General features: G+C 38.4%; 1 protein-coding gene across 7 annotated transcripts in view; it reads left to right on the forward strand.

The window, feature by feature from the left end:
- The window catches only part of MEMO1 (mediator of cell motility 1), a 146,325-nt gene that overhangs the window by 92,502 nt on the left and 34,284 nt on the right, over positions 1-19,539 (forward strand). For 6 of the 7 annotated variants that reach the window (XM_055253566.2, XM_063623789.1, XM_063623790.1 and 3 more), the window contains one exon: positions 1,547-1,658. The exons of the other annotated variant lie outside the window; for it this stretch is intronic. In XM_055253566.2, coding sequence (XP_055109541.1) covers positions 1,547-1,658 — 112 coding nt within the window. The remainder of the gene's footprint in view (positions 1-1,546; positions 1,659-19,539) is intronic. 7 annotated transcript variants of the gene reach the window in all.

Below are 19,539 nucleotides of genomic sequence, written 5' to 3' on the forward strand. Positions count from 1 at the left end.
GTCTCAAGCAATTCTCCTGTCTTGGCCTCCCAAAGTGCTGGGATTATCAGTGTGAGCCACTGTACCTGGCCTCAAATTATATTTTTTAGGTATGTTAGGGGTGCTATTGTTTCAAAGAATTTTACAAAAATTTCTTGTATAGAATAAAAGAGTCGAGGCCTAGTGTGGTGGTTCGTGTCTGAAATCCCAGCACTTTGAGAGGCTGAGATGGGCAGACTGCTTGAGCTCAGGAGTTTGAGACCAGTCTGAGCAATGTGGCAAAACCCCGTCTGTACAAAAAAATACAAAAATCTGCTGGGCGTGGTGGCACGTAGCTGTAGGTTGGGGGGAGGGCGTAGGGCAGTGAGGTAGGAGGATGGCTTGAGCTCAGGAGGTAGAGGTTTCAGTGAGCTGAAATCATTTTGCTGTACTCCAGCCTCGCCTGGGTGACAGGGTGAAGCCCTGTCTCCAAAAATAAATAAATAAATATAAAAATAAATAAAATAATAAAAGAGTCCATTTGCAAGATTATTTTTGGCATACGTTTTCATAATTGGAGGGTTTAGATATCACAGAATATTAGCAATTTGTTAATGCATCTTATTAATGAAATGAGTATTTCTAACCTTACTTCCTGAGAGGGTTTTAGGGAACACATTTTACTTTTAAAACCTTGTTGGGGCATTCAGAAAATTTTAATTTTGGGTAGCTTGCCAGTGAAGAAATAGAGAATTTTTTCAAGAAAAGAGGTCATATAACCATTTATTTCTTTCTTTGATACAGGTAAACCTATTTAAGGATCTAATTACAAAATTGGTTCTATTCTATGCTAAAAATATTCTTACATATATTTTTTACATGTTAACTTTTATCTTTTTCTTGTTCTACAATATTCACTTTTAAGCACAGTTCATCAGAAAGGCCTGAATTACTAGGTCTTTTTAAGTTGGGATGGTATTGTGGCGAATTTATATTTTGATCTCTCATACAAGCTTAATTTTGAATTTTCAGGAAAATAGCATTAGTGAGAATTTTCTCTTCTTGGTATGGCAGAAACCTGAGGTGTGAAATAATACCACACATTCTATTAAAAAAAAAAAAACTCAGAAACTATATGCTTTTGACCTCATGAGTTAAATAGACTAGTGGTTTTTCCATATTTCAGTAGGAATTCTAATTATGTTCTTGCTAGCATGTACTGATTAAAGTCTAGGAAAAGCCTAGACCGAAGGTGATTTTAGAAATAATGAAAGGAACTGATGAAGAATTTAAATTATCATTTTTTATATAACTATGTAACATATGCAAATGATGAGTAAGTCTTTACATGTATTACTGTTTTACCTGTTACATAAAAACTAGTTGTTTTTTTTCTCTTTCTCCTTACTCTCCCTCCTTCCTTTCCTTTCTTTCTATTGTTTTGTTTTGTTTTAATAAAAATGAGAATATTATATGGTGTTTCTGTCTCTTGCCAAAAAGCATGTAGTTTTGTATTACTCGGTGGAATCTCACAGGATGAGGATATACATTAATATATTTATTTTACTGTATTTTGAAATCTCTTTAGTTTACGGAGAACTATGGAAGACAGGAATGTTTGAACGCATGTCTCTGCAGACAGATGAAGATGAACACAGTATTGAAATGCATTTGCCTTATACAGCTAAAGCCATGGAAAGGTATATTGATTGATACAAGAAATCCCCAGGAAAACATAGACATTAATTTCTTTGGTAATTTAAAACTAGTAAATCCTAATAATTATCAGGGTAAGGAGATTAAGATATGAGATAAAAAATTGAGACAAGAATGTCTCAAGGTGGATTGTTGGTTTTGAATAGTTTGCCTATGAAGGCTGAACATAGGAATTGACATGATTGTTTTATTAGGTGGAAGTATTAAAAAACCCATGGGTATGTGAGTGTATGTGGGTATGTATATATCTTGCTTTGCTTGTATTTTATTCATTCGACATTTCTTTATCTCAGAATAATAATTACATTCTTTTATGGTACAATGCTATAATTAATCGTAAAATTTTAGGCTTGTATTTAATGTTGGAGGTCATTTATTTCAACCTTGTGCAAGGTACATGAATCTCTTTTATGGTATGCTTGACAGACTGTTATGTGGTACCTGCTAAAGCTCTTCCTGTGATGGGGTACTCACTGTACTGTGAGCCGAATGAGGACAGGGACAATATATATTTTGTTCTCTACTGTATACCCCACCGCCTAGCACAGTGTCCAGCACATAGTAGTTATTAATGTATTTTGATAAAATAAAAAAAATTATTTCAAGGGTTTTCTTTTAGTGAAACATTTGGATTAGGAGGTCTTGTAGGTTTCTCTAATTTTTAAAACCATTTCCTATATATGGACTTAATATTTCATATTTAGTTTGGCAGTTCTAAGTATGGTAAGATGATTCCTTCTGGATTTGTTCATTATATTTTCTTAGTAAAGTACATGATGCTCTGTAGGCTCTCGGTAAATATTAATTAAATGTACTAATAAAGTCTAAGATAACACTGTATTTTTTATGTTGATGTAGCTTACTGTTGGCTCATGTACTTGTGATCAGCCAAAGCCCAAGGCCTTTTCATAATATTCAGATGGATTTTTTCTGTTCTCAGACTTTTGTGTGGTTATTTCTTTTTAACCCTAAATATGTGTGTCTTCTCAATTATTGCTGTTTAGTTTTTCTTGTTTAGGTCATTATTGCAGTCTTTTTGGATTATTTCCACTCTAATTCTGTATTCAAAGTATTTACTTTTCTCAATCTTTTATCTGCTTCTGCTCACAATGATAACCATGAGGAATTATATAAATCTGAAGAATTTTCAAAAAATCAGTGTGATACTACATTATAAGCAATATAATTTTAGGGTTTTTAATACATCCTAATTCTTCAGAAATGTGAAACCATATATATTACTTCTTGAATTGTTGTTGTAATCAGAACTTTTCTCTTCTTCAACTGGAAAAGATAATTGAATATTTTTATTCACTGAGATGTTTGCATATTTTGTCATGAGAAAATATAATTTAGACTTAATAAATACTAATACTGTGGGTGCAGTGGCGCTTGTCTGTAATTCCAGCACTTTGGGAGGCTGAGGTGGGCAGATGGCTTGAGCCCAGAAGTTCAAGACTAGCCTGGGCAATGTGGCAAAACTCTGTCTCTACTAAAAATAGAAAAATTAGCGGTGTGTAGTGTCGGGTGCTTGTTGTCCCAGCTACTTGGGAGGCTGAAGTGGGATGATTGCTTGAGCCTGGGTGGTTGAGACTGCAGTGAGCTGAGATTATGGCACTGCACTCCAGCCTAGGTGACAGAGTGAGACCCTGTCTCAAACAAACAAACAAACCCAAAAAACAGTAAGACCAATAAACTGACAACAATATCCTCAAGGAGGTTATAACAAAATAACATTTTTATTGTTATTTTAAAAGTAAAACATGTATATTGTGGAACATTTAGGAAAATAGTAACTTAAAGCCAGCAAACCAAATTCCTATTTATAATTCCCCCTTTTAAATAGTATCAAATGAACTACTGCCACATTACATTAGGATCCCTAATATTGACCCTTAGATAGTACTTAGTGTCTTTTCTTTGTAGCATTAGTTGGACTCATTACCTATGTCAGTTATTTATTACTAAGTAACAAAACTCTTACTTAAAATTACCTATATTAGTTATCTTTTACTAAGTAAAAGTAACTTAGTAAAACTTAGATTTAAACTGTGACTTAAAATCACAGCTGTTTATTGCCTAAAATTTGGGGGCCAGGAATTGGGGCAGAGAATGCCTTGCTCCGGTCCACAAGACACTGACTGAGGTGGCTCAAATGGGGCTACAGTATCTCAGATAGCATCACTCCTGTGTCTTGGGCCTTAGTGCTGGCTGTCTGTTGAGACCCCTCATTTCTTCTCCAGCTGACCTGTTTGTTCTTCAAGTAGGACTTTTTTTTTTTTTTTTGCTACTCTGTAGAAGAATTGCTTAGACTTCTTCTTCTTCTTCCCCGCCCCCCCCCCCCCCCCCCGGCTTCTGTTTTTGGATCAAGAGTGTAAAACCAGAAGTTTCTAGGCCTATTATGTCCTAGGCTGGAAACTACATAGCACATTTCCAGTGAATTGTGTTTTTTGAAGCAAATAAGATCACTGTGTCAGCCAAGATTAAGGAAAAGAGCAATATATTGCTCCTCTTGATGGGAGGAGTAGCATGTGTGTACAGGAATAAGAGAAACTGTTGACAGCCGTCTTTGCTGATAGTCTACTACAGTTCTTCCTCTGGTGGACAATTCATGTCTCTTTAACATGTCATATACACCCAGCTCTCCCAGGACGTTCAGAAATCTTATTTGCTGTGACCCTAGGCTCAAAATCTATTATCTTATGATCTCCATCAAGTTAGGATGTGAATGAGGCTCCTTGAGTGTGGTTCCTCTTTTTTTGGAGAGGGGGTGTGGGGGGAAAGAGTCTCAGCTCTGTTGCCCAGGCTGGAGTGCAGTGGCATGATCATGGCTCACTGTAGCCTCTGCCTCCTGGTCTCAAGCAGTCTTCCCACCTCAGCCTCCCAAAGCAATGGGATTACAGGCATGAACCACTGTGCTTGGCCTCTTTTTTTTTTTTTTTTAAAGAGACAGGGTCTCATTCTGTCACCCAGGCTGGAGTGCAGTGGCACAATTATAACTCACTGTAGCCTTGAACTCCTAGGCTCAAGGGATCTTCCTACCTCAGCTTTCAGAGTAGTGGCACTACAGGTACGTACTACCATATCTGGCTAATTTTAAAAACTTTTTTTTTAAGAGACGGGGTCTTACTTTATTCCTTAGGCTGATCTTGACCCCCTGGTCTCAAGTGAGCTTCTTGCTTCAGCCTCCCAAGTAATGTCTTAGTTACCTATTGCAGCATAACAAATCACCTCAATGTATGCATTTTTTACTTTTTTTAAAAAAATTAAAAACAAATTTTTTAATTTTTGTGGGTGCATGGTGTATATATGGGGTACATGAGAAGTTTTGATACAGTCATGCAGTGTAAAATAATCACATCATGGAGAATGGGATATTAATCACTTCAAACATTTATCCTTAGTGTTCCAGACAATCCAATTATATTCTTTTAGTTACTTAAAAATGTACAATTGAGTCATTGACTATAGTCACCCTGTTGTGCTACCAAATACTAGTTCTTACTCGTTTTGTATCCATTAACCATCCCTACCTACCCTCTAGCCCTCCACTATTCTTCCCAGCCTCAGGTAATCATCCTTCTACTCTCCACGTCTGTGAATTCAATTGTTTTGATTTTTAGGTCCCATAAATGTGTATTTTTTTCACTTACGATTCTATAGTTTGGAAATTTGGTAGGGTCAGTGGAGATAATTTGTCTCTGTTTCATCTGCTGCCAGTTGAGGCAGTTTGACTTAGGCTAAAGACTCCAAGAGGCCCTAGCTTCCTCTCTGGGGCCGTGGTGCTGGTTGTCTTCTTGAGGCACATCAGTTTTCATCTTGGTTCTCATCTCTCTCTGCCTGTTTGACACTCACCCTTCAGGACTTCTCTCTTCACGGTGAATCCTCTCTAGCAGGATAGCAATTGAGCAAAAGTAGAAATTTCCAACCCTCTTAATATTGAAGTCTAGAACTGGCACAGCATCACTTATGCCTCCCTCTTAATATTGAAGTCTAGAACTGGCACAGCATCACTTATGCTTCATTCTACTGGTCAAACCGCATCATAAGGCTAAATTCAAGGAGAGGGATCTACGGATGCTATTTGTGATGGGAGGAGTGACATTGAGCATTGAGAGGTGGGAAGAATTTTTGGTGATTGGATTTGTAGAAACTGTGGTTAAATAGTTGAGGGATTATTTGTATATAAGTCTGTGTCCCTTCCATGGTAGTTCCATAATGTTTTCTGCCTGGAGCAGCTAGTCTTTACCGTATATGCTATGCATAGCACAGTACCTGGTACACAAAAAGATTTCAGTAATTGATTGTTGAATGACTTAATAACTGTCTTGCCATTTTCAATACTTTAATTATTTTTCCAAAAAGTGGATCAAATGTTCTTTTTTTTTTAAAAAAAGTTACATCTTTTTAATTTTCAAAAAAAAAAAAAACCTCTTAATCATCTTTGGCTACAAATACTCTTTTTTGAAACTGCTTTTCTTGTCATAAACGTATTTCCCTGTCATTTTTTTACTCCAGTTTATAGGCTATACATGAGACTTTCTAGTAAAGATCCTTGTAATGCTTTAATCGGTTCTTGACCATTTAGCTTTTAGGCTTCCCCCCATTTTTCAGTATTATAAACCACATTTTGTATTTTTTAAAAAATAGATGTCTAAGGTATTATTTAAATTTCTGCTTTTTTTTTTTTTTGAGACAGAGTCTCGCTCTGTCACCAGGCTGGAATGCAGTGGCGTGATCATGGCTCACTATATCCTCCGCCTCCTGGGTTCAAGTGATTCTCCTGCCTCAGCCTCCCGAGTAGTTGGGATTACAGGCACCTGTCACCATGCCCAGCTAATTTTTGTATTTTTAGTAGACCATGTTGGCCAGGATAGTCTCCATCTCTTGACCTCATGATCCGCCCGCCTTGGCCTCCCAAAGTGCTGGGATTAGAGGCATGAGCCACCATGCCTGGCCGCATGTTTTTAATAGATTTAAAAATTGTATTCATTAGAGCTTTTTAAAAAAATAGTAGTTTAAAGGAGAAAACATAAAATGACTTACAATCTCATTGCTCAGTTAACTCTACTGACATAAAAAAATATACGTGCATGGTTAGAAAATGTAAATAGAATCAAGAAGTACAAAATGGATGGTGGAAGATTCTGGTTCTACTCAGCCAGTGTTTATTGCCAGTAAAGGTTTTTATGCATACACTAACATATATTTTTGCATATGTAAGTTTGTGTATGTATGTAAAATTTATACATACACATGTTTATGTTTGAGTTAAAATATATAAATAAGAGATTAAATCTTATGCACTTTGTTCTGTTTTTTTGCATATATTAAAAAATTGTTTTTCTTATGATTACTTTCTGTTGTATGTCACCATATACTATCTTTAATATTGAAATGCATAATAAATTTTACTATTATAATTGCTTTCTTTTTTTTTTTTTTGAGACGGAGTTTCATTCTTGTCCCCCAGGCTGGAGTGCAATGGCATGATCTCAGCTCACTGCAACCTCCACCTCCTGGGTTCAGGTGATTTTCCTGCCTCAGCCTCCTGAGTGGCTGGGATTACAGGCACGTGCCACCGTGCCCAGCTAATTTTTGTAATTCTTTTTTTTCTTGAGGCAGAGTCTTGCTCTGTTGCCCAGGCTAGAGTGCAATGGCATGGCCCAACCTTGGCCTGCTGCAACCCCCACCTCCCAGGTTCAAGCGATTCTCCTGCCTCAGCCTCCTAAGTAGCTGGGGTTACAGGTGGCCACCACCACGCCAGCTAATTTTTTTGTATTTTTAGTAGAGACAGGGTTTCACCCTGTTGGCCAGGCTGGTCTTGAACTCCTGACCTCAAGTGATCCACCTGCCCTCGGCCTCCCAAAGTGCTAGGATTATAGGTGTGACCCACCGCTCCCAGCCTATAATTGCTTTTTATAATTGCTCTTGAGGGAGGTTCAATTAAGATTCAGTTAGGATATATAGAAATCATGTAGAAAAAATTAGTATCTTCCAAAATTAACAGCATTAGGCTGGGCGTGGTTGCTCATGAGGCCTGTAATCCCAGCACTTTGGGAGGCTAAGGCAGGAGGATTTCTTGAACCCAGGAGTTCGAGACCAGCTTGGGCAACAAAGTGAGTCCCCTTTCTCCAAAAAGTAAAAAAAAATAACTGGATGACGTGGCACACACCTGTGGTCCCAGCTACTTGGGAGGCTGAGGTGGGAGGATTACTTCAGCCTGGAAGGTCTAGTTATGTTCATCTGTTATGTTTATCCATATTGATGATATTTTTGAGTTCCCTAAGTGAGAATGCTACATTAGATGCTTTTATATGGCATTAAATACTACTCCTACCTAAGCAGTTTTTCCTATTCTTAACATCTTGAATTAGTATGGTACATTTGTTACAACTGATGAACCAATATCGATACATTATTATATTAACTAAAGTCCATAGTTTAATTAGGATTCACTCTTTGTGTTGTATAGTCTTACGGTTTTTACCAAATGCCTATTATGTCTCTGTTGTTATAATACCGTACAGAATGGTTTCAGTGCCCTAAAAATCAGTGCTTCACCTATTCATTGCCTTCTTCTCCCCTCTCCCTGAGTGCCTAGTAACCACTGATCAGTTTACTGTCTCAATAGATTTGCCTTTTCTTGAATGTCCTACAGTTGGGAATCATGCAGTATATAGCCTTTCAAATTGGCTTTCATTTAACAATATACCTTCAAGATTCCTCCATGTCTTTTTAGAGCTTGGTAACTTCTCTTTATCACTGAATAGTATTTCATTTTATGTTTCATTTTGTGGATGTACCATAGTTTGCTTATCCATTCCACCTCCTGAAGGATTGTTGCTGTATTTAATTAATATCTACCTTACTTATTATCCTTTTCTAATCATTGCCATTCTTCTCCCCCCTTTTTTTTGACTTCCACTTTTTTCCTGCCTTCTCTGGTTTTAATTGTGCATTTTATATGACTATTTTTTCCTCTCAACATACCATTTATACATATATATGTTTATATTGTTTTTATTACTGTCTTTTAGTTTTTGCCATGGAGTTTGCAGCATACATTTACAACTAATTTACAACTTTATTTTTTATTTTTTTGAGACAGGCTCTTACTCTTATTTAGGCTGGAGTGCAGGGGTGCACAATCTTGGCTTACTGCCACTTTCACCTCCTGGGCTGAAGGGATCCTCCCACTTCAGCCTCTCGAGTAGCTGGGACTACAGACGTGCACCACCATGCCTGGCTAATTTTTAAATTTTTTGTAGAGACAGGGTCTCACTACCCTGCCCAGGCTGGTCTTCAACTCATGGGCTCAAGTGATCCTCCTGTCTTGTCCTCCCAAAGTACAGGATTACAGGCAGGAGCCATTGCACCCGGCTAACAACTTTCAAATAACGCTATACTGCTTCATGGGTAGTAGAAGCATCATCTGAGGGTCTTCCTAATTTCTCCCTCCTGTCCCTTATGACGTTACTGTTGTTTGTTTCACTTATCCATAAGCTATAATCACCAAATACATTGCTGCTTTTATTAATTTGAACAAATTATTTGTTAGATCAATTAAGAATAAGAAAAAAATGAAATAAAATATTTTATTTTACCCTCATTTGTTCTTTCTCTAATGTACTTGCTTGCTTACTTTATGTAGATACAGTTTTCTGACCTATATCCTTATTCTTCTCTGAAGGACTTCTTTTAACATTTCTTGCAAGGCCGATCTAATGTCTAAATTGACAAACTCCCTCAGTTTTTGTTAGACTAACAAAAGCTTTATTTCTTCTTTAATTTTGAAAGAAATTTTTCCTGGATATAGAATTCTAAATTAGTGGGTTTTTTTCTTTTGCTATCAGCACTTTATTTTATCACTTCTTGCATGGTTTCTGAAGAGAAATCTTACATAATTCTTATGATTTTTATGTTTCTTATCATTTTTATCCATGTTTCTCTGTCAGTAAAGTGTTTTTGTCCTCTGGTTTATTTCAAGATCTTTTGTTTGTCTTTGGTTTTTTGCAGTTTTAATATAATATACCTAAGTGTCAATTTCTTGGTATTTATCCTTCTTGGAGTTCTCTGAGCTTCCTGGATTTGTGGTTTGGTGTCTGTCATTAATTTTGGAAACTTCTCAGTAATTACTGTATTTCTTTCTCTCCTTCTGCTATTCCCATTTTATATGTGTTATACCTTTTATAAATTTTAGGATTTAAAAAAATTTCTTTGAAGAATGTCATTGGTATTTTGATAGGGGTTTCATTAAATATTTAAATTGTGTTGGGTAGTATGGACATTTAAACAATATTAATTCTTCCAATCCATGAACATGGGATATCTATCCAGTTTTTTATGTCCTCTTCATTTCCTTTCATCAGTATTTCAAAATTTTCCTGGTATAGCTCTTACACTTCTTTGGTTAAATTTATTCCTAGGTATTTTGTTTTGTTTTTGGTAGTTATTGTAAATGGGATTGCTTTCTTGATTTCTTTTTCAGTTTGATTGCTGTTTGTATATAGAAATGCTACTGATTTTTCTATGTTGATTTTGTATCCTGCAGCTTTACTGATTTTGTTTATCAGCTCTTAGGGTTTTTGGTGGAGACTTCAGTTTTTTCTAAATGTAAGACCATGTCATCTGCAAACAAGGATAATTTGACTTTTTCCTTTACATTTGGATGCCCTTTATTTCTTCTCTTGACTAATTGCTCTGGCTAGGTCTTCCAGTACTATGTTGAATAGAAGTGGTGAAAGTGGGCATCCTTATCTTGTTCCAGATCTTAGTGGAAAGGCTTTCAGTTTTTCCCTTTTCATTGTGATATGAGCTGTGGATTTGTCATATGTGGTCTTTATCATGTTGAAGTATGTTCCTTCTACACCCAATTTGTTAAGAGACTTGTTAGATGAGGTCCGAGTCCTGCATTTCTTTCAGTTACTTTCCCCAGGTGCCCTGCTGATGTAGTGGTAAGATGAGGAGAGGAGACACATTCTATAATTCTTTGATCAGTTGTAATTCTTTTGGTGAGCCTGTGCCACTGGTCTGTGACTTAACAAGTTCTTCTCAGATTTTCCCCCACTTTAGGTCAGACAAGAAGGCTGGAGGGGGCTGGATTTGGGTATTACTTTTACTCCAAGTCTGTTAAACTCTTTTTTTTTTTTTTTTTTTTTTGAGACAGAGTCTCGCTCTGTCGCCCAGGCTGGAGTGCAGTGGCGCAATCTTGGCTCACTGCAAGCTCCGCCTCCCGGGTTCACGCCATTCTCCTGCCTCAGCCTCTCCGAGTAGCTGGGACTACAGGCGCCCGCCACCACGCCCGGCTATTTTTTTTTTTTGTATTTTCAGTAGAGACGGGGTTTCACCGTGGTCTCGATCTCCTGACCTCATGATCCGCCCGCCTCGGCCTCCCAAAGTGCTGGGATTACAAGTGTGAGCCACCGCGCCCGGCCAAGTCTGTTAAACTCTTGTAAGGCCCAGTTTTGTTAGGCTCTGGTAAAATAGTTTCTCTTGCAGTTAGGCATTTTTGTAAAGAGAACAGAATACTCAGTGAAGCAGGTATTTGTTGGGGCCCTTGGCAGTAAAACTTTCACAAAGCCTTCTACAGCTTGATCCCTTGGCTCTCAGGAGTTTGTATCTCTCAGGGTAGTCCACATTTAGTCTCCAGCAATTAGTTCATTACCCTTTAAGTATTCCTGCTAGCTCCAAGGGTGGTTTAAGATTCTCTGATTCTGTCCATACTTCCAGTTTTTGGGGCATTGGTTTGCTCTGTCACCTCAATTCTCAGATAGATCTGATAAGAGTTATTGGTTTTTAATTCACCTTTTTTTTTTCCTGTTAGTATAAGAGTAATACCTTCTAAAATCTTTACATGTTAGATTAGAAACTGGAAATCTCTTTCATTGTTTTTTTTACTCTCACCATATGAGAGGAAGTCTGAAGTTTCCTGAAATCTTAACTAGCACCTGTTTATATCACTACCTGTTTTCATTCTTAAGGAAGATTCAGTGCCTTCTGTAGACAGTCACTTTAAGCACTGTGTGGGTAGGACTGGAGTTAGGAAGAGAGGGTCAAGGGTCAAGAATGTTTAGGAAAAAAAGGTAGACATTTACAAATCTGAGCTTCTTTCATTTTTTTAAAGAAAAGTCCTCTAAATGAACTATTGAGTGACCCAAGTACCATGTAAAGGAATTATACCAGTTTATAGCTCTAATTTCACTATTTAAAATTTGCTATTTTGTGGTGGTTGTAAAAAGAATTCTTTTTACCATTTGACTTTACCTCCTTCTGAAGAATACACAGAATAAGAGACTCTTTTCTGATGTCTCTCTTAACCACAGATTAAGAATAATGCGTTTTATATATGGGAGTAAATAAATAGGTTAATGAAACTCATTTTGGCTCCCAAATGGTAATTTTTCACCTTTTCTGTTTTGCTAGTTGTACTGGTTGTGTGTATGTGTGTGTGTTTTCTTTCTTTTTTTTTTTTTTAAAGACACGGTCTTGCTCATGCTGGAGTGCAGTGGTGTGATCTCGGCTCACCACAACCTCCACCTCCTGTGCTCAAGTGATCTTCCTACCTCAGCATCCCAGAGAGCTGGGAACACAGGTGCACAACACCACACCTGGCTAATTTTTGTATTTTTTGTAGAGGGGGTTTTGCCATGTTGCCCAGGCTGGTCTTGAACTCCTGGGCTCAAGCGATCTGCCTGCCTCAGCCTCCTGAAGTGCTGGGATTACAGGTGTGAGCCACTGTGCCTGGACTTACTAGTTATGTTTTATAAAAATTGGGTTGTTTTTAAGATAACATTTACTGTCAACATTTTAAGATTTTTAAAATTTTGGTTAAACTGAATTTTTCAAATATAGATGTACCTAATTGTACTAATCTATGTTTAAGGATGGAGAATACAAAAATAAGGAAACACCCTATTTGTTTTCTCATCTTGTAGCCTGGTAGAAGAGATAAGAAATGAACATAAATGATTATAATTCAAAATGTACTAAGTATAATTAAAGAGTTACAGGAGCAGAGAGTAGGGATTTGGGAGGAAAGAGGTAATAGTTGAGTTAGGGAAGCACAGAAAAGGCTTCATTAAGGGGGTGGCATTTGAATGGATTTTGAAGGTGCCTACAATTTTCATGGGATTAGGCATAAGGTTTTAATGAGAAAGGGAGTTATGTACATACAATGTATTTAGTAGTAGGAAAGCCCAGGGCTTATTTTTAATAGCAGGAAACTATTTGGCTTAACTTGCAGGAGTTGTAAAAGGCTTGGCTGGTAACTGAGATCTGTTTGTAGATGTTTTTTGTCTGGGTTGCATAGTTAGAAAAAAATTTTTTTATACAGATATTTATAGCTAGATATTGGTCCTACCATTCCCTATTATCTTACACCTTGTCTACCTTTTCACCCATATGTAACACGAACCTGGGGCTGAAGGCATTTGAGTAGCTGACTTACAGAGATATAGTGTAAGAGGGGCAGAATTAGAGAATTGGAAAATAGATTGGAACCAGATTATGGAGGGAATTGAATGCTGTTGTAGAATACTTGTATTTTATTCTATGACTGGTACAGAGCTAATAAAAGTTCTTAGCAAAGGAAGGAGTGATGATTGGGACTGAAGAAGAGTAGCACTCCTAGGCCGGGTGCGGTGGCTCACACTTGTAATCCCAGCACTTTGGGAGGCCAAGGCGGGCGGATCACGAGGTCAGGAGTTCAAGACCGTCCTGACCAACATGGTGAAACCCCATTTCTACTAAAGATAGAAAAAATTAGCCGGGCTTGGTGGTGTGTGCCTGTAATCCAAGCTACTTGGGAGGTTGAGAAAGGAGAATCGCTTGAAGTTGGGAGGCGGAGGTTGCAGTGAGCCAAGATTGCGCCATTGCACTCCAGCCTGGGGGACAGGGCGAGACTCTATCTGAAAAAAAAAAAAAAAAAAAAAAAAAAAAAAAAAAAGAATAGCACTCCTTGGCCGGGTGTGGTGGCTCATGAAAGAATAGCACTCCTTGGCCGGGTGTGGTGGCTCACGCCAGTAATCCTAGCACTTTGGGAGGCTGAGGCGGGTGGATCACGTGGTCAGGAGTTCGAGACAAGTCTGGCCAACATAGTAAAACCCCATCTGTACTAAAGATACAAAAAAATTAGCCGAGTGTGGGTGTTTGCCTGTATCCCAGCTGCTCGGGAGGCTGAGGCAGGAGAATTGTGTGAACCCAGGAGGCAGAGGTTGCAGTGCCCGAGATCGCGCCATTGCACTCCATCCCAGGCGACAGTGTGAGTGAGACTCCGTCTCAAAAAAAAAAAAAAAAAAAAAAAAGAAAAAAAGAATAGCTCTCCTTGATGGTGTGATGGCAATATGAAGGATGGATTGGAGTTGGAAGAAATAAATAGAAATAATGTAGTAAAAAAATCATGGGGGCTTTGAACCAAGGCAGTGACAGGTGGGGTAACAAACTGAACAGACGTGGGAGATATTTAAGGGTTAGAATCATGAGGATTCTACACAGGATTCTATGCAGATAGAAATGTTCCTATGTGAGACAGTTAAGATGAATTGAAGAGAATATGAAGTTCAAGGCCTCATAATATTGCCATTATCAGAAATGGTAAAGCCAGAAATGAGTGTAAGTTTAAGAGAATGTAGGGTATGGAAATGTTGACTTGTTTTTAAAAACATACAGGAATTTCTCTATGATTCTGACAGCAAACTTGGCCAGTTTATAAGATTGTGTTGCTTCGTAGTAGCTTCAAATGGTTGGGTTTTAAAAATAGAGTTTAGAATGGCTCTCTAGTACCTGAAGTATGCCCTTTCTTAGAAAAACTTTCTTATCATCATGCCTATTTAAATGGAAATTTGGAAAGATTTAAAAATTAATTTTGGAAATCTCATTGCATTCATTTAACTGATCAAACAGTAAAGATTTATAATGACTTAAATGTTAATTTAAGTCATTGACAGCTAGCTTACCCTTCTTCTTCCCCTATCCTCTACCTCTTTCCCCAGTTCTTTGCCTCCATCACAGCCTCCACCTCCCAGGCTCAAGTGATCCTCCCACCTCAGCCTTCCAAATAGCTGGGACTACAGGTGTGCACCCCCACCCCTGGCCAATTTTTGTATTTTTTGTGGAGATGGGGTTTCGCCATGTTGCCCAGGCTTTTCTTGAACTCCTGGGCTCAAGGACTCTGCCCACCTTGGCCTCCCAAAGTGCTGGGATTACAGGCATGAGCCACTGCGCCCCGCCTGTTTTCTGGATCTCTGTAGTTTATTTTTTCTTACATGAATCACAGTATTCTGCTTAAATTCTATATGCATGTCTCTTTGGTCTGAAAGTGAATTTGATAAAGAGAAAAAGATGAGAGTTCTTCCTTATAGGACTCTCTAAAACTGCAGTTACGATTCTTTCCTATCACTTTGCCTTTAACACCTGTTTGAAACTTTCACGACCACCCTCACATTTGGCGATTCCCTAGAGCAGGGGTCCCCAACTGGTCCGTGGCCTGTTAGGAACTGGACCGTGCAACAGGACGTGAACGGTGGGCCAGCGAGCATTACCACCTGAGTTCCACCTCCTGTGAGATCAGTGGCAGCATTAGGTTGTCATAGGAGTTTGAACCCTATTGTGAACTGCTCATGTGAGGGATCTAGGTTGTGTGCTCTAGAATCCAGTTACAGGTGTCTACTGTTCTCCCTTCTGTAGAGGTGGGCTGCATAGAAAGTACATAGTATTTCTGCCCAAGGAAGGCTGCTTTAACATTCAAAATCCAGGATTTTTACTGGGGACTGATCATGTAGGCATTCTGCCTGTGTAGCTAGCCACAGCTACCAAAATTCCAGGCTCTCAGAAGGAAAGTGTTTACTGTATGTAATCACATTGTTTACAGACAATCTCAGCAAGCTGGTATAGCAGAATTCAGTGTCCCAAGTGGGTAAAACAGCCTTATCAACATAAGTAATATTCTAAAAACCAAGTTCATAGATGCTAACCAAGGACCAGTCTTACAAACAGGTCCTTCTAAAGATTGTAGCATCAGGCCTGCTATGTTAACTCTCATGTAAAGCTCTTGTGCCTTTTTCCCAGTTACAGGCTACCATATTGCCATTCTGAATTTTTGACTCTCTGAAATGCCATCTTAACCTTTATTATAGCTTAGGTTTCACTGGATCTTAAGATTTTTACTTTCCTTTCTGATTGTGGCCTCAATGAAGGTCTTCAAATGTTAGAAATAGAGAAAAGTAGATGTGCTTTTATATAGGTAGTCTTTAAGGAATGGAATGGCTTCTCTCTGGACGAAGAATAAAAAGAAGCCAGAGAGTCTCTTCCTCTGCCCAGTTTAATGACAGTCACAAGAGCAGTGGCATTTTTCAAATGTTTTCTTATTCTGTGACTTTTATATTTACAGTTATTTGTATATTTCTGCATATGTCTTACAGTTAAATTTTTTTATTTTTGGTTTTAGAGCATTTACCGAGGTTTTTAGAGCAAATGTAACTTTTCTTTATGTTTCTCAGTTTCTTCTTTTTCTGTATGTTGATTCCCTTTGAGTATTACCTTATCTATCAGCAAGAGCATTTTTAAGACGTATAGAACATGGATGAGCTCCAGAATAATAGGAAATCATTCTTTGTTGGTGGTAATGGAATAGTTTCAGTTTCTATGATCACAAAAAGCATAAAGAGGAGGTAGCAAAAGACATTTGAGAAGATTAGAATATATTTTATCAGAGTAATGATTTTTTATATTTACCCACATAACTTTTGGTCCCCCCAACCCCCCTTTTTTTTCTGTGAGTATTTTCAAACTGAAAGGGGAAAGGAGAATAAATCACAGTGGTATTACTATGACAACAACCTTGGCACCTTAGGGATAAGGATCCTGTCCTTCTGACTGGCTAACTATAGTTGTTGTTACAGTTGGTTTAATTCTCCTCACATCTTAAGATACTGGGACTGCTTCTTTTTTTTTTTTTTTTTTTTTTTTTTTGAGACGGAGTCTTGCTCTGTCGCCCAGGCTGGAGTGCAGTGGCGCAATCTCGGCTCACTGCAAGCTCCGCCTCCCGGGTTCACGCCATTCTCCTGCCTCAGCCTCTCCGAGTAGCTGGGACTACAGGCGCCCGCCACCACGCCCGGCTAATTTTTTGTATTTTTTTTAGTAGAGACGGGGTTTCACCTTGGTCTCGATCTCCTGACCTCGTGATCCGCCCGCCTCGGCCTCCCAAAGTGCTGGGATTACAAGCGTGAGCCACCGCGCCCGGCCTGATACTGGGACTGCTTCTAGACTCATTAGGAAACTGGAAGAATTTGTATAGGAAGGAAAATTTGCATATTCATCAATGTTATACAGAGGAGAAATGTTCAAATTAATGGCAGGGGAAGATTAAGCAAATAAGTATTTGTATATTTCATAAATATGTAAATATTTGTATATTTCATAAATTTGTTAATATTTAAACAAATTTAAAATTTTAAGATTTTAATTATTTATATACCACAAATTAATAAACAACTTTCAATTAAATTATAATATTTTCTTATCACGTGTATTATTTTTATTAGAAATCATCTTTTTATGTTAGAATTAGAATTTAGAATTTTCATAGTCTGTTTTAGTAAGAGCACTGGTAATACAGTGTTTCTGTTTTTGTTTTAAAGTGAGGGGCTCCAGGAGTTTGAGGCTGCAGTGAGCTGTGATGGCACCAATGCACTCCAGGCTGGGTGACAGAGCAAGATCCTGTGTCAAAACAAAACAAAACAAACAAACAAAAAAGTCGGGGGGGAGGTTCTTGGATTTCAGCTCTTTTATCTTGGATTGATAAATTTCCTGCAGCATGGTTTAAGCTATAAGACAAAAAAAGAAGGGCTAAAAGGTTCCTCTGTGTTACTAAAGAATTAGCAAGAATCTGGTGAGGTATTATTAACTCTGTTTTTTCTGTTTTTTTCAGATGGCAAAATTGAGGCTTAGGATAGTAATCTGCTGTAGGTAGCAGCTTGTGAGTGGTAGGGATGGATTTTCTTTTTCTGCAACAGCTTTATTGAGGTATGATTTACACACTAAAATTCACTCATGTAAGAGTTCAATGATTTAACTTTTTTTTTTGAGGCAGGGTCTTGCTCTGTTGCCTAGGCTGGAGTGCAGTGGCATGATCTCGGCTCAGCGCAACCTCCACCTCCCAGGTTCAAGTGATTCTCGTGCCTCAGCCTCCTGAGTAGCTGGGATTACAGGTACACATCACTATTTTTAGTAGAGATGGGGTTTCACCATGTGGGCCAGGCTGGTCTCTAATGCCTGGCCTTAAGTGATCCACCCTCCTCTGCCTCCCAAAGTGCTGGGATTACAGGTGTGAGCCACCACACTTGGTCTAAAAAATTTTTTTTTAAGATTAGGGGTCTTGCTGCGTTGTCCAGGCTGGACTTGAACTCCTGAACTCCTGGGCTCAAAGTATTCTCCCACCTCAGCTTCCCGAGTAGCTGGGACTTACAAGCATGTGCTACAGCACCAGGCCTCAACTCAATGTTTTTTTAGTAAATTTACAGAATTGTGTAAATATTCTCACAATCTAGTTTTAGAACTTTTTTTTTTTAGATGAAGTCTTGCTCTGTCACCCAGGCTGGAGTGCAGTGGCGCAATCTTGGCTCACTGCAATCTCTCCCCTCCTGGTTCAAGCAATTCCTCTGCCTCAGCCTCCCGAGTAGCTGGGATTACAGGTGCATGCCACCACGCCCAGCTAAATTTTTTGTATTTTTAGTAGAGACAGGGTTTCACCATGTTGGCCAGACTGGTCCCAAAGTCCTGACCTCAGGCAATCTGCCCACCTCAGCCTCCCAAAGTGTTGCGATTACAGGCGTGAGCCACACCCGGCCAGAACATGTTTTCATCACCCTAAAAAGAAACCTGGTGTTCATTTGAGGTCAATCCTTGTTCCTACTTTCAGTCTCAGACAGCCACTGATGTGCTTTCTGTTTCAAGATTTGCATTTTTTGGAAATTTCATATAAATGGAATTGTACAAAATGTCTATTTTTCACTTAGCATACTGTTTTTGAGATTCATCCCTCTTGTCGCATGTCTTGGTAGTTAATTCTTTCTTTCTTTCTTTTTTTTTTTTTTTTTTTTTTTTTGAGACGGAGTCTCACTCTGTCTCTCAGGCTGGAGTGCAGTGGCGTGATCTTGGCTCACTGCAACCTCCACCTCCCGGGTTCAAGCGATTCTCCTATCTCAGCCTCCCAAATAGCTGGGATGACGAACGTGTGCCGCCACACCCAGCTAATTTTTGTGTTTTTGGTAGAGACAGGGTTTCGCCATATTGGTGAGGTTGATCTCAAACTCCTTAGCTCAAAGTGATCTGCCCACTTTGGCTTCCCAGTGTTAGGGTTACAGGCATGAGCAACCACGCCCAGCTCATTCTTCTTTATTGCCAAATAATTATTCCATTATATGAATATACCACATTTTATCCATTTACCAGTTGATAAACTATTGAACCATTTCCAGTTTTTGGCTATTATGAATAATGGTATAAAAATTCTTGTACACATTTTTATGTCAAAGGAAACTGTGGGTCATATCATAAGCCTATGTTTTAATTCTTTCAGAAACTACCAAAGTGTTTTCCAAAGTGACTGTACCATTTTATATTTTAGGAATAGTGCATGAGGCTTGCAGTTTCTTTACATCCTGGCCAATATCTGTTATTGTCAGTATTTTTGATTATAGCCATTCTGATAGACATTTAGTGTAATCTCATTGTGCTGTTAATTTGCATCTCCTTAATGACTAATGATGTTGAGCAACTTTTTTTTTTTTAATTATTGTACTTTAAGTTCTGGGATACAGTGCAGAATGTGCGGGTTTGTTACATAGTTATTACATGTGCCATGGT

The sequence above is a fragment of the Symphalangus syndactylus genome, chromosome 18, assembly GCF_028878055.3.
Source record: "Symphalangus syndactylus isolate Jambi chromosome 18, NHGRI_mSymSyn1-v2.1_pri, whole genome shotgun sequence".
Classification (NCBI taxonomy): domain Eukaryota; kingdom Metazoa; phylum Chordata; class Mammalia; order Primates; family Hylobatidae; genus Symphalangus; species Symphalangus syndactylus.